The 14,695-nt window shown below is 44.2% G+C and overlaps 2 protein-coding genes across 4 annotated transcripts; both read right to left on the reverse strand.

Moving 5' to 3' along the window:
- Positions 1-15: 15 nt before the first annotated feature.
- On the reverse strand, positions 16-4,441 carry LOC101754020 (disease resistance protein RGA2). Of its 3 annotated transcripts, XM_012847888.2 has the most exons (4): positions 4,333-4,441; positions 4,172-4,240; positions 3,724-3,819; positions 16-3,399 (listed from the first exon to the last, which is right to left on the reverse strand). In XM_012847888.2, the coding sequence occupies exon 4, from the start codon at positions 3,364-3,366 to the stop codon at positions 220-222; it is 3,147 nt and encodes a 1,048-aa protein (XP_012703342.1). In that variant the 5' UTR covers positions 3,367-3,399; positions 3,724-3,819; positions 4,172-4,240; positions 4,333-4,441; the 3' UTR covers positions 16-219. The 3 variants fall into 3 exon arrangements, with proteins under 3 accessions (XP_012703342.1, XP_022683966.1, XP_022683967.1); XM_022828231.1 differs by lacking the exons at positions 3,724-3,819; positions 4,172-4,240; positions 4,333-4,441 and adding an exon at positions 3,554-3,713; XM_022828232.1 differs by lacking the exons at positions 3,724-3,819; positions 4,172-4,240; positions 4,333-4,441 and adding an exon at positions 3,549-3,713.
- Positions 4,442-7,513: 3,072 nt separating this feature from the next.
- LOC101755216 (40S ribosomal protein S16) lies at positions 7,514-8,322 on the reverse strand. The gene has a single exon (XM_004977372.4). The coding sequence runs from the start codon at positions 8,234-8,236 to the stop codon at positions 7,787-7,789; it is 450 nt and encodes a 149-aa protein (XP_004977429.1). The 5' UTR covers positions 8,237-8,322; the 3' UTR covers positions 7,514-7,786.
- Between the last annotated feature and the right edge of the window lie 6,373 nt (positions 8,323-14,695).

Below are 14,695 nucleotides of genomic sequence, written 5' to 3' on the forward strand. Positions count from 1 at the left end.
AGGTAACTGTTAACGGAAGAAGGAATTAAAAAATAAATAAATCAGAGAAAATTGCATGAAAAACAATGTGTCTAGGATACAAGTGGTAATCTTACGAAGCCAAATTTACAACAAGGCACCTATTGAAAGTGGTAAAAATCCAACTTCTCGTCACAAATGGGTAAATACACTTTTGTAAACTCTTTGTGCTCGAGTCAGCATCAAAACTACCTTATCAGATCAACGGGTTGTTCTGATGCATACCAGTATTCTCTTACGAGTAGTATGCGGCGCTGTAAAGGTCCTCAGACTAAAGGAGGGTGGGATACTCCCATGGTCTTGGCCTACCAATTGTAGCAGTTGGCCATTGCTCCAATCCAACTCTAAGTAATCCAGTGAAGAGGGGAAGTGTGGCTTCACCATCAGTTTAGGACATTTCTCTATACATATATATGATAGACGATTACCAATTGCAACTTGTCCCACGTGATGGCAACTGTAGTTGCTGCCACATTCTGTTTCCTCCCCACCAGAAACGAACATCCATAATTCTCCTAAACTAGGCAGATCATTCATCTTCAACTCCATCAGTGAAGGAAATGGACCTCCACTTATGCTCTCAAGAGCAGGCATTCTTCGCAGCTCAAGTTCCTCTAAGCAAGGCAACTCAACAAGACCCTCCAGCTGCTTCAGTTTTGGTAAATCTGATAGTGTCACCTCGGTCAAACGTGGAAAATGTGAAAGCGCTTGCACGCTCCTGATTCCAACTTGCTTCTGCATCCACCTCATGTACTGACAACCCGCATACCCGATGATTCTTAGAACTCGAATCCCAGATGGTGGTTCCAGGCCATCCAATATAGCCAACTCATTGTCTGTGTTCATTGAGTCATCATGACACCTCCCACATTTGGAATGGAAGTCATTACACCTCCAATTTAACGTAAGCATTTGTAAGTTCATCTTTTGCTTCAACCATGCACTGTGTGCATCAGCGGGGCTCATAACATGTGCAACACCTCTAATAGATAGTTTCCCGCTGATCCTAATAATATTACCAATCTCTGAAATTTTTGCAGATGTTTCGCCATCTCCCACAGCAAATAAACCCAACTTTTGTAGTCGTCTGAGCTTTCCAATCCCTACTGGCATGCTACCCAGTCCATTGCATCCATCTAGGTCCAAAATTTGAAGCTTATGCAAGTTGCCGATGCCTTCAGGCAACTCTACAAGTCCATGGCATTCTTGAAGGTCCAAACACTCCAGATTTCTCAGTGTTGTGATACTTGATGGCAGCCTCTCAATTTTGGTATAACCTAGTCTCAAGACTCTGAGGTTTGTATTCCTGATTATAGAGTTTGGCAAAACTGTAATCTCCTTGCAGTTGCAAAGATTTATGACTGAAATCATTTGACAATCACCAATAGAATCTGGTAAACACATCAGCTTTACACACTGTGACAGGTTAAGTGTTCTTAACTTCTGCAGCTTACCAATGGATTTAGGCAGCTTGAGAAGATCGCTAAATGTTACATGGAGAGCTTGTAGGCTCCAAATATTTGAAATGGCATCAGGGAGTACTTCACATCTTAGTCTTGAAATCCCTAGATATTTCAGATTTTTCACTTGAAATATGACAGTGGGCACGATTGCTGCATACAAACGCTCCATGGTGATACTGCGCAAGTGTCTTGCACTCTTCAATGTGTTGCCAAATGTTGTATCGCCACCATTATCAACATATATAGCACGTGCTTTTTCGAAACGATTTTTGGATGGAAATTTTATTTCATGTCCAGTTAAAGAGAAGTATCTGTAGCTCTTTGTTGAACTGGTTTCCTCCTTTGGCACAAAAATGTCCGTGACTGACTGAGCAAGATCATGAACCAAATCATGCATCCTGCATGTCACTCTTCCATTATATTCATTCACATCTTGTAAAAAAAATACTTGCAAAAGAGAACCAAAGTATCTGTGGCCAATATACTCCAAGCAGTGAACACCATCCATCGGAATGATCATATCATGAGCAATCCATATGTCAATCAATTGTTCTTTATCAATCTTGTGACCTTTAGGGAACATTGAACATATTGTGAAGCACTGCTTCAGATGAGATGGCAAATGGAAATAGCTCAACCTCAGGCATGCAAATACTGACACACTATGATCTTCACCCTTAACATCTAACAAATTGTTGTCTCTCATGGCCTGCCACTCTTCTATCCGTTCCCTGCCACGTAGAGCACCTGCAAGAACTTTAATTGCTAGCGGCACTCCAGCACATTTTTTCACAATCTCTTTTCCAATCTGTTCAAATTCAAAATCCCAACCTTTCCTAGGTATTACTAAACATTGTTGGAACAGCTGCCAGCTGTCACCTGGAGACAAGAGTGGCAAGTCAAATTGGTATGTGGATTCAACTGTTACTGCGACTTGTCTACTGCGAGTAGTGAGTAAAATCCCGCTTCCAGAGGCACCATTGTTCAGATATACCATGAGCTCTTTCCACTTAATCCGGCTCTCTGTCCAAACGTCATCCAATACAACGAGAAACCTCTTTCCAGTCAACTTGTCTAAGATTTTGTTGCTCATATACGGCAAGGCATGCTGTCCAGGATCTCTATTGGCTATAGCTTCAAACAGTTTCTTGATGAGATTATTGACATCAAATTCTTGCGAAACATGAACCCATAGTCTAACTTCATAATGCTTCTCTATAATGTTACCATCATTGAAAACTAGTTTAGCCAATGTAGTTTTCCCCGAGCCTCCAAGCCCGATGATGGAAAAAATCCTGATTCTCTGTTGGTCATTAGTCTTTATGAGTTTAGATATTATTTGGTTCTTTTCTTGGTCTCTTCCGAGTACTGATGCCACATCCACGACGGGCAATGATGGGCTGTTCGCAGGAATCTCATTCATATAAGCAGGATGACCAATTGGTGGTAAGCTATTTGCTATTACACTTGAGTCAGTTCTTTGCTTCACAATTGCAGCAAATCTCCTATTAATCGCCTTGATCTTCTTAGCCGCCTTGCAGTGAAAAATAAATGATTTTGGTTGTAGGCACATATCACCAGCAGCAGAAGCGTCATGTTTCTCAGCCCTCATCTGGAACTCATCAACAACATCATCAACAGCGTAAGCAAAATCTTTCAACTGTTTGAGCCAGTTAAATGATGCATCAGTCTCCATGGCTTGACATTCTGCCCTTTCCAACCAAGAGTTTATCTCCACAACTCGATCCTGGAGCTCCTGGAGATCTTTCTCCACACCAACTATAGAGCTGTACTTTTTTATTACTGGTGGAGCTAACTTGTTGCCCACAATCTTCAATATTCCAGATACTACAGCAGATATGGCAGCAGCTTCCACACCAGTCATTTCTTTTTTATACCTCTCTTGTGCCAGAAGTTCCTGCAGAATGAATTCATGGTGAGCTGCTAATCTGGACACCATATAAATAATAAAGCTGTGCTAAAACTTGGGCTCTGCATGATACAACTACTTCACGGGAGAAGTTCAAGTGCACAAAAAATTCTAACAGAAGTATGAATAGATAGCACCTAACCCAGTATTCATGGGAGAAGTTTCATGCTGGACGATTCATTTGTTTCTTATTTTGCTGCCTTCATGTGTGACCAGTACTGACAACAGTATGATAGAAGTTTTTGTTCAAAAATAATAATAGTAGTCTGATAGGAGTGTATGAAACAGTAGTTGATATATTAGATATGTGACCTGGGTAAATAGGTGCTTTAGTACAGCCCTAGCCTTTTGGTCTTCGAGTTGCTGTATTGCTCTTCTGCAAACAATCTAGGCTTCTTGCTCCTGACACTAAAAATGAAGTTGCAGCGAAATATATGTCAGGAAAAATCAGAGAGCAACCTATATGAGATACAAAGAACATGAAAGTGAACCACTTAATGATGCGAACATTAACATACCATGGCCTCCAGAACTAGAAGAAACAAACACAGGAATCTTTTACTGTGATTATATGATTTATGGCTGATGAGTTCTACTGTTTTCAATACCCGAGAGAATATGCAGAACAAAGGGAAATAGTCTTTGCAGAAAATTTGCGGTGAAAGCAGAAAGTATAGTCGTAAGAGGCGACATGGATGACATGAAATGACTGGAGCAAGGAACACAATAAATAGCATGTTACGTTATTGGTTAGAAATACCTGGAGCTCAGGGATCTGTTGCGTTTGTTCGTGCCATTTCCAGATCCAGATGCAGCCTCCTTTTCTCCTCTGCAATGTATGCAAACCAGAGCTTCTGAAATCTGAGTATGCGCCAGTAGCACAATGAAGGCGCTAACTTAGTTCGAGCCAGCCTAGTAGACCTTGATGGGCAGGGATGAGAGAAATTCAGTGCATCTGTTAGCTTGTGAGTTGCGACGCTTCCTTTCTGTAGTTATCAACTGCCAGTAGTCAAGACACGAGAATAATGTTAATGGGTGTACGCCCAAGCGTCCCGAGGGCCACATACTCCTGTTTATTCCAATGGACCAGAACCACTGAATGGAGCAATTCGAATTTGGTCCCTCCTGTTAGAATCAATTCGAGTACAAACGCAATATTATGCTTTCAGACCTTGTCAGTTCGACGAAATGGGTAAATGCAGTGATTTGGACCTTTGTAATTTGTAAATAGTCTGCGATCTCAAGCTACCATCTATCCAGATACAGCAGCGCTCATGTCATGCGTTTAAGCTTGTATACTTGTCGAGTGTCTGACTTTACAACTTGTATTTGAAGGCTTTAAGGGGTAGGATCTTTCAATTCTCCCATAGTAATGTGTTGCCACTGCAAATGTTCACGAGCTGCGCTGTTGTTGGGGACAAGAGTGATTGACCGACTCTGAGTGTCTTTGTCAAGTGCCAATACAATGAAAAGAAAAAAAAAAAGAGGATGCTGAGCTAGAAACGTGAAGGAAAAAACCAGAGTACTCACATTGTGCATGCCAGGCAGGGATTGGCCGACGCGGAGAAGGCGTTCTTATTCATGCAATCATGTCAAAAGGTGGAGGGAGACAAACGAGCAAGGAATCGTTAGCACCTATCACATCGGATATTTAAACATTAATTAGAAGTATATTAAACATAAACTAATTATAAAACTAATTGCACAGATGGAGTCTAATTCACGAGACAAATCTATTAAGCCTAATTAGTCCATATTTTGACAATATGATACTACAGTAACCATTTGTTAATGATGGATTAATTAGGCTTAATAGATTTGTTTCGAGAATTAGCCCAAAGATTCTACAATTAGTTTTATACTTGGTTCATATTTAGTCCTCCTAATTAGCATCCGAACATCTAATATGACAATGTTAAAGTTTAGCATCTTAAGTATCGAACACGCCTTATCCGCAGGGAAGGTGGCGGCGCATTTCGTCGAAGGGTGGCGCGCACTGCCCGCTGTCGAGTGTTGCCGCGACCACCAGCACAACCCCCGTCCCTTTCCCTCGACGAGGCTCGGCACTCTTATCGATGAACCATGCTCATGCGTGCTTCAGTGGCCGCACGGGGAAGCCAACCGAAGCGACGATTCAGGACTCTGGTCTGGAAAGCGCTGTGTGCATGTGTCGGACGGGCAAGCCCAACGCAAGTAGCCCCATGAAAAAGTTGCATTCCACATGGGTACTGAAATTTCGAGACCTTCAAGCACCCAACGCAGGACGCTCTTACTTTTTCTACCATGACCCTACTCATTTTGTCTCCCCCCTCCCAAGTCAGTTTTTCTCGTTGCGTTTCCTCTCTCACAACAGCTAGAGCGCTTGCTTTTTAATCCCAAGCCACTGCACCTTCTGCAGGGCACACTGACGGACTGCAAGCGCCCAAACCGGTTGAGCTGGACTTCTGTGTCAGGCGGGTAAACTTGAGGCTACCAGCCACGTAGGAGCGTTGGGCCTGCTCTTAGAGATGCATCAAGTGCATGGCGGCCGCAGAGAGAAGCTAATAAACGAGAAAATTTAAAAGTTGGGTTACCGCAAGGAGCCAGCCATGGCTTTCCAGTTTTCCATGGGCTCAGGCAACGACAAGTTGGCAACATGCTTCGGTAATACGGCGACATCATAGTACATCACTAATTCCCTATTAACAATGTGCACACAAGACACTAATAAATAGCAATGCGATTGCGAGCAGCATACCAAACACACGAGGACGAAACAGGGGAGCCATGTGACTCTGTGAGAATACATTTGACTGAAATACTGCCGACTGTACATTAGTCATGTCAATAGGTATCATCCCTACCAATCACAAAAATATGATTCATACCCGAATTGAATTGCAACCATCCACACGCAGCAGTGGGCACGACATAAAAATACAACTTGATTTCCAGAACCACAAACATTTCAACTCAAAACCTAATTGTAATGCTACAGAAATTTGAACCACAAACATTTGAGCTCAAAACATGACACATAATTTTATCTCAACCAACAGCAAAAAAAAAACTACCAAATTGTAATGCAGCTATATGTTACCAAAATCTAGCTGTAGCCAGACACAGCAGCAATTCGCTTCAAAGGCCCAAACCAACAAGGACACTGGATTCATCAAGCTTACCAAGCAGAGCACATTCATAATAATAATAAAAGACACACACCATTGCCAAACATTGCCAAGGAAAGGATATCACTGCAGGGGTGACACAGACAACAACCGGTTTACAAACAACATGCCAATGGGCAGTGTATTCGAATAGTACAATCAAGTGAGCAACTGCACCAACATATCTATAAGGAGGAAACAGTAAGAGGAAGAACGTGCACAAGGAACTCACCCTCACAAGTCACTAGCCCAAAAATTCTACAGTAAACAAACATATTTTCAAGCCCCCCAAATGCCTGTCTATTCCACGTCCATAACATAAACAGACTTCACTAAACATCAAGAGTCAAATAAGTAACTCAACAGAAGAATAGAATCAGAACGATAGATCATGTTTTGCCACTATAATGCCATATAGACTTGCGGTACAACGATTGGAGAAGCAAATAATTTATCTCATTCAGTAATTAGCTACTAAGCACAGCTACTATCACATTGCTTGAGTGAATTAATGCAAGACAGGCTTCACATCTATCTGACTGGAATACACATTTCCAATGCATTGCGGTAGTTGGGATGGATCAGCCGATCAACAGAAAAACTACCCAACAATGAGCAACCTAAAAGTCATACGAACAAGTGTCTATCTGACTGGAAGACACATTTCCTATGCATTGTGTAGTTGGGATGGATCGGTCGATCAACGGAAAACTACCCAACAATGAGCAACCTAAAGCAGTCATGCGAACACAAGTGTCTATCTGACTGGAAGACACATTTCCTATGCATTGTGTAGTTGGGATGGATCAGCCGATCAACAGAAAACTACCCAACAATGAGCAACCTAAACAGTCACGCGAACACAAATGTCTACAGTCATACCCCTCCATTCCACAAGTTAAGGCAAGGAAGATAGCTTAACTAATATGGGTGAAACGCATGAAACAGGTGCCCCGTAAAATTGAAATACTAATTTTACATAGCACAAAGAACTTAAACCATATCAGAATCCCTTGACATCGATAATAAGCAAAACCATACTTCAGAGACTATTCAAAATCTCACAATCATATCACAATGTCAAAACGGTTCAACACTAGGCTTAAAAGTCTAAACTTTAAGGTAAAGCAGCAGCTAGATATAGAACCAGATAAGCAGCTCGATTGATAGGAGATGAAGCCAACAACACCGACAACGGTGTGGCAAATTTTGATGCGGCAAGCAATCGCTCAACGGTAGGACTTCTGGAACCTGGCGCGGGCACCACGACCACCGAACTTCTTGGGCTCGCAGCGCCTGGGGTCGGCGACAAGGAGGGTGCGGTCGTAGCGGCCGAAGATGTCCTTGACCTCCTTCTTGGCGGCCTCGTCGACGTACTTCTGGTAGTAGGCGACGAGGGCCTTGGCGATGGCCTGGCGAATGGCGTAGATCTGCGACGTCTTCCCTCCGCCGCGGACGCGGATCCTCATGTCGATGTCCTTGAACCGGGAGCGCCCAGCGAGCAAGATGGGCTCGAAGGCCTTGAGGCGGAGCCCCTCCGGGCGGATCAGCTCGATGGGGGCGCCGTTCACCTTGATCAGCCCGCGCCCCGGCTTGGTGTAGGCCACGGCCACGGCCGTCTTCTTGCGGCCGAAGCACTGGACCGTGCCCGCGGTGGGTCGGGTGAGCACGGTAGACATGGTGGCGGTGGTGGCTGCTGGGATCGCAGCGGCGGCGGTAGGGCTTTGGCGGCTTGGGGTGGGGGGCGGCGGAGAGACGGGAGCGAAAGGAGAGAAGGATTATATAGCCTGGAAGCGTTAGGGTTTTGACTGATCGCCGCGGCTCGGAGGATGATATGTGGGTCCGAAACGAATGGTTGGGCCCGTAAGTGAACCTATTGGATTTCTGGGCCTCCTCCGTATAATACTGGGCCTCGGATGCCTCATTTGGTGGGTAAGGCCCAAAGGCGTCGTCTTCTTGCGATAAAAGGCCATGGCGGAAGGAGGAAGAAGCTAGGGTTTCGGCCCTCACGAACACTACTTGATCTTATCCGAGCGAGCCGTCCGGCGCCGCCGCAGCGGCCGGAGTCGCCTCTCCCGTGGCCGTCTTGCCCCGCTGCCCTTCTGGGCTTGTGGGATGGTGACGCGGCTCATTGGGGTAAAGAGGCGGCGATGGCGCTGAGGCTGCTGCCGGCGACTCGCGATGACGACTGCCCGCGGTCGGAGCGCGCGCGATGATGGCCGCGCGGGTTCACCCCAACAACATACAGTTCACGAATTTATGTTTTCGGTGGTTTCTTTTCAGATTTCTTTTTTCTTGTATTGTAAACTTCAAAACTGTATTATTCTGCCAAAAAAAACTTATGTGTTGTATTATATTTTACCTTCACTTTTTTCTTCTATTTATGGTTGACAGGTTACCTTGGTTTCTAAAGAATATTTGCCCTCTGATATCAATTGCTGTCTTTTAATTTTCTCTTTCGACTTTGGTCATGTTATCAATACCTTGCTGGGCTCAGTTGATTTCTAGGACAATGATGGATGCAAACAGCTAGGAGCCCATGTTCGCATAGTATTAAGCTTGAATACTATCTGCTATTATAGTTTGGATATACCTTAAATAAGTTCATAGCAATGTGCATGCTTCAACGGTTAGGATATGCACGATAATGTGTTAGGATTGTAAATGTTTTGGCTCACTCGGCAGTCGGTGTCGACATATCAGATGCTTGTAGGTGCAGGACTGTTGATTTACTATCGTGCCACTGCATTGCTTTACAAATTCACATTAATTGTACCATTGTGCATTTTATGACAAGAGCAAGGCTTGAAAATTCGCCTGTTTGTACAGTGTTGTTTCAACAGAAAGCAGACAAATCTGATATTCAGTTCAGCTGTCTGTTTGCATGGTTACCTTAGTATGCTGTCTGGTGAAGATTAGTGGCTTTCAGTTCAGAACAAAGCCCCCTTAATCAAGTGCAAGGATTGGCATGCAAGGGTTTGAATAAAGGTCTTTGCTGGTGTCAGCCAGGAGCAGGAACCAATTGTTTAGAGCAGCTCACTACTTAGCATTTGGTGTTTTTTAGGTTGCTGCTACCCCTGGTGTAATTTTTCAATTTAAGACAAGATTTTCAGTTGGAAAACAGATCACCTTCAGGTTGTATTTTTTCCTAATCTTATAAAATAATGACTCCTGGTTCTCAGGCATTTCGTGAAAAAAGTTATCTCACTATTCTTGGTCTGTCTTACAAGAGTGTCACTTCTCTCATTTATGGTGATTCCCTTTATTCAGTTGCCAAGTTATCCCAATCTTGTTATTATATTATCCATCCACACGAGCTCAATCCAAGTATGTTCGCACTTCTGTTTGGTCTTCTCTGATGCATCAACAGCAATCTGTGCTTGGCTTGGAGCTGCAAGGTGATGATATGCTCTTGAGAATGTTGTAGTTCAATAGAAATATTCTGGCAAATTCAAACACCGTAGTCATGATTCTGATGCTCATGTTAAGGCACTGATGGCTTTTCTGTGAAGCAGAAAGATGACGGTGTTGCTACCGTCTAGAATGAAGTTTGAGTTGAATACATTGAATCTGTGCATTTGCTATTGTCCCAAACCTGCAAAACTATGTCAGGACAAATTGTCCAAATTTCTCAGTGATTCAACCTATTGTATTTCTCAGTGGCAGATTCAGTGTGTCAGTAGGAGCACTGCGCTGTTAACGTGTTCACTGCAAACAAATTGCCTGCTGAAATGAATTGTTGTAAACATGTGTCACCTCTTCAAGATGATGTATCTTGACTTAATATCTGAAGCAGTGCTCAGTTTTCTTTGCATTATCTCTCCTGTTTCTTGTTAAGAGAGGAAAAGAAAGCCGGTATTGCTACGGTACGGACATCCGGAATTTTAAAAAAATCGGACGCCTGTTGCAATAGTTAAGTATCAATGTTGCAACTATTGTTTTTGCATGTTTCACAGTAGATGTTGCATGAAACATAGTACTCATATTGCGGCGGGAATTTTCTATCCTAGAGTCGACGTAATCATTTTTACACATCATTTTTCATGTTGCAAATAGTGACTGTTGATGTTGCACTAGTTAATTTTCAATGTTTCGTTGGAGCGTCCGATGGAAAATTTTCCATCGGACGTCCGGGCGCTAGCAGCGCCGAAAGAAAGCAAAAGTGATTCCCATAGTTGTAGTGGCGAGCGAGATGGGAGCAGACTAAACCGTGAAGTGTGTTGTTAAACCTGTTTCTTTTTTTCCCCTCTTCAAGGAAGGTGTTGCCTGGCATTCACTTGTAGCATGATAATGGGCATATGGGCTTCATGAATGCAATATTCAGTTTCAGAGGCAAACATACACGCGCAAATCACAATCAACCTTTCACTTAACTGCTAATGACATCATGTGTATCCATTGAAATTCAGAGAGGAAAAGTAAAACGCAAATGTTTTGGTTGACCTTACATATCCTGTATCTCGTGACAAGAGAGGTTGAAATGACACCTCAACATATCCCAACAGCAAAAATGGCAATAGATGAATACGCGAGGCATATTCGCTACTAGTACTGTAGCACATGACAGATGATGATGTTTGATCTCACAATATTCAGTAACAGCAAACTTATACTCCTCTTTTTATAACTACCTTAAATAAATGTTACAGAAACAAGAAGCATTTTGCCTTGCCTGTGCCAGTGAAATGTGTGTGTTAGAGTAATCTAGAGACAATACAGATAAACCCCTACATGTCCATTTTCTTCCCCTATCAGATCTTGAAAATGTACTAGACATGTTCCCCTTCAGCCAAATTGATTTCTAACATGTGCTTGCCTGATAATCTGCGCGTCATCCTTCCGGGATGGGAATGTCGATCCTGGAAGTGCTTATCCACCTCTTTGAGCTTTTCTCTACATCCATGCCCATTATTTCTAGCTTGCACGGTTGCGTCTCTGATCAGTCTCATGAGGACGGCGTCGTTGTCGACGGGGAAGGGGAAGCGCTGGTGTCTGCGGACCACCAGCCCGCGCCGGAGCGCGGCGAAGAGGAAGCTGGTGGAGACGCCGAGTTCGGCGGCCGCCATGAGCTAATCGCTATCCGATTATTTACATAAAACCCCTAGTAGTTTACAATCTGGTCCTTCTTCTCCACCTGCTCTCCTCATCTCTCTACGGTCCCCATTCCCATTCGCCGTCGCCGCCGATCGGGATATGAACTTGAGAGAGAGGCCTACGGCCGTTGTGCGGTGGCGGAATCGTATCACCCGGTCACACCTAGCATCTCTTCGTCGCCAACCATGCGCTTTTCTTCCTTTCCGCCATTCCCTCCTCTCCTTCGCCTCCGGTGGCGATGGGGTGATTTGGCGGGGAGGCTGACGGGGATCAAGAATGAGAGTTTCCTATGGTCCACTCCGCTCAGTTGGTTCAGCAACCACGAGGCAAACCTCTGGAAAGCCGCGGTGACCAACGCACTGCTCAGCCACAACCTTGTGCTCGACCAACCCCTGCCGCCTGCGCCATTGCGCCGTCGTCAGGAACTACGCCAGGCATCTTCTCCGTGAGCTGCATCCTCTGCTTGCTTCTTTGGATTTCGAGTCTGCTAACTGCTTGCATTTTGTGAAATGATTCAACTTTTAGCGGTTCTTGCAGCGACCGGCAGTAACCCACAGAATTAGTTGTTGTAGGATCAAAAATCGAAACTTCTCACTGGACTGAAGTTGTTGTAAGCCATTTATCTTCAGTTATATACGTGTTGCGAAACATTCTACAAGCTGTATTTGCATTTCTGTCATGTTTCATATTAGGGGTTGGACTTGCAATCAACTAAGCCGTGTGAAACTTCTTGACGTCGATAATGCATGTTCTATGTACATTAGCACCTCTTAGTTTAGTGTGTTGTGAGCAGAAAGAGATGATAAACCACAGAATTAGTATTCTTCTTTTTTTAGAATTCCAGGGCAGAGCCCTCGGTTCGATCGCATTGCAAAAAGAACAAAGTAGCAGTGTTTAGCACATAGTGTTTACACGAGTTCTTCCAGAAAAGAGCATCAGAGCACACTGCCCCATCATGTTACACAAAAAAATCAGGCATCATCCGGTCTTCACCACCAGGCGAGAGATCAACTGATACTCGCTTCATCATGACTCCATCACGCATACTGACTGATTCACGACGCTGCGATCTCACGAGCTTCCATCAGCAGAACAATCTGGTATTTACCTTTCTTGTCATAAGTTTTCTTTTGAGGATTAATGTTTTCTGATTCAGCATTAGTATGTGTTGTTAATTCGCTGCGTGGTTAGCTTGCTACACTGGCGTGTCTTCCATTCTTAGATTTTTAGTTGAAAAATTGTCTTAAGTTGTATCTGTTCAGTCTTAATACAGTGATACCTGACTCTCTAGAATATTGCTGAAAAAATGTGTTAGATTTGCCAGCATTGTTTTCTTGCTTGCAGCCTAATTTGTCAAAAAAGTTTGTACTTGTGTGAACCTAGTTGCATTTCATCTATTTTGCAATGGAGATAATGATAAACTTACATCTCTTTATGTGAAACTTATGACTGATGCTACTTGAGGCATGGATAACTTTCTCTGAAACAGAAAAATAGGTTGCTGCCTTTCTAGAATGAAGTTTGAGTTAAATACATGGAGTGTATGCATTTGCTATTGTCCTGGAGCTGTGAACTTAGAAGCCATCAACAATTTGTCCACATTTCTCACTGCCAAAGTGCTTGTGTGTTAGTAGGAGCACTGTTCTGCTATCTTTTACTGTTCACAAATTGTTCACAAATTGCTCGCTGATCTATCTTTACTTCATATATTCTGAAGCGTTCCTCAAGTCGTCTTTGCATTATCTCTTGTTTCTTTATTAAGATATATGTGCTGCTATCCATTTACATGTGAATCGACTGATTTCTATGATTTGCAAAGCTGACGAGAAGGAAGGGCTCTTCCAGATTTATGCTGCAGCTGTATGCTTTACTTGCTTAGTCTGGAACATGGAAGTAAAGTCAGCAGGTCCATATTTCCGTCTTCAAGGAATAACATTTTGCATTGGCTTGTACATGATAATGGACGTTAAGAAGCAAAGATTGCGGCAACCAACATTAAACCGTAAAATTAGTTACATTTGATAGGAAAATTATTGCAGCTTCTGAAATGCTCACTGGAATAAAACTGTTAAAGGACATTATATGTGTCACTTTTATATGTTGGGCTACAACCTGAATTTTGATTTATCTCTCCTTTCATATTAGGAGTTGGGCTTCTGATCAGCTAAATGGATGCAGCATTGCTTGCCTCGATTCGTGTCCATTGTTTCTTGCCTAACTCATCTAATCAGTCTCATCAAGCAAACATCTCTGGCATGAGCACACTCATCTGAATATCTGATGGCGGCGGCGCGCCGGTCGCATCTACCAGCGCCCGAGCAGGAGGTGGCGTCGTCAGGATGGCCGTTCCGGACTTGCCATCAAGCAAGGAGAGTTTGGCGTTGGAGGCCGTGCTCTGAGGACTGGACGGCGACGGCGTCGGCGCGTCGGTGCCGGCGGGGAGGGGGGAGCTGGTGTCAGCGGGCCAACAGCGCGTGCCGGAGGCGGCGAAGAGAAATTTGATGGAGGCGACAGAGTCGCTGACTGCGATGAGCAGCCGGAGCAGAAGGTTGCGGCCGCGGGGCGCCACGAACATGGGCGGCGGAACCTCCGCTGCTCCCGCCGGCGAGCGCCAACGGCGGCCGAGCAACTTTACAAATTTGAGGGATCGCGATTATTCTCCGCAATCCAAATATTTACAAATATTTACATGTAAATCCCTATATTGGATCGTGATTATTATATTTACATAAAACCCCCTATATATTTTTAATTTGGTCCTTCTTCTCCGCCAGCAATCCTCCTCTCCCTCCCTCTCTTGGCTGCCGTCGCCACCGACGGGGACATGGACTTGCGGGAGAGATCTGCGGCCGCAGGACGTAGGCACTTAGCACCTACCTCCTCGTGGCCATCAACTTCCTTTCCGCTGCTCTCATCCATGCTCCAGCTCCGGCAGCACGTGGATGCAGCAACCAGGTGGCAGAGCTCCGCAATGCAACGGCGGGATAGATGGGACACACCACTGCGCTCCACCGTGGTTGAGGTCTTGAGGATCTCCGTATGGG

This window comes from Setaria italica, chromosome VII (assembly GCF_000263155.2).
Source record: "Setaria italica strain Yugu1 chromosome VII, Setaria_italica_v2.0, whole genome shotgun sequence".
Lineage (NCBI taxonomy): Eukaryota > Viridiplantae > Streptophyta > Magnoliopsida > Poales > Poaceae > Setaria > Setaria italica.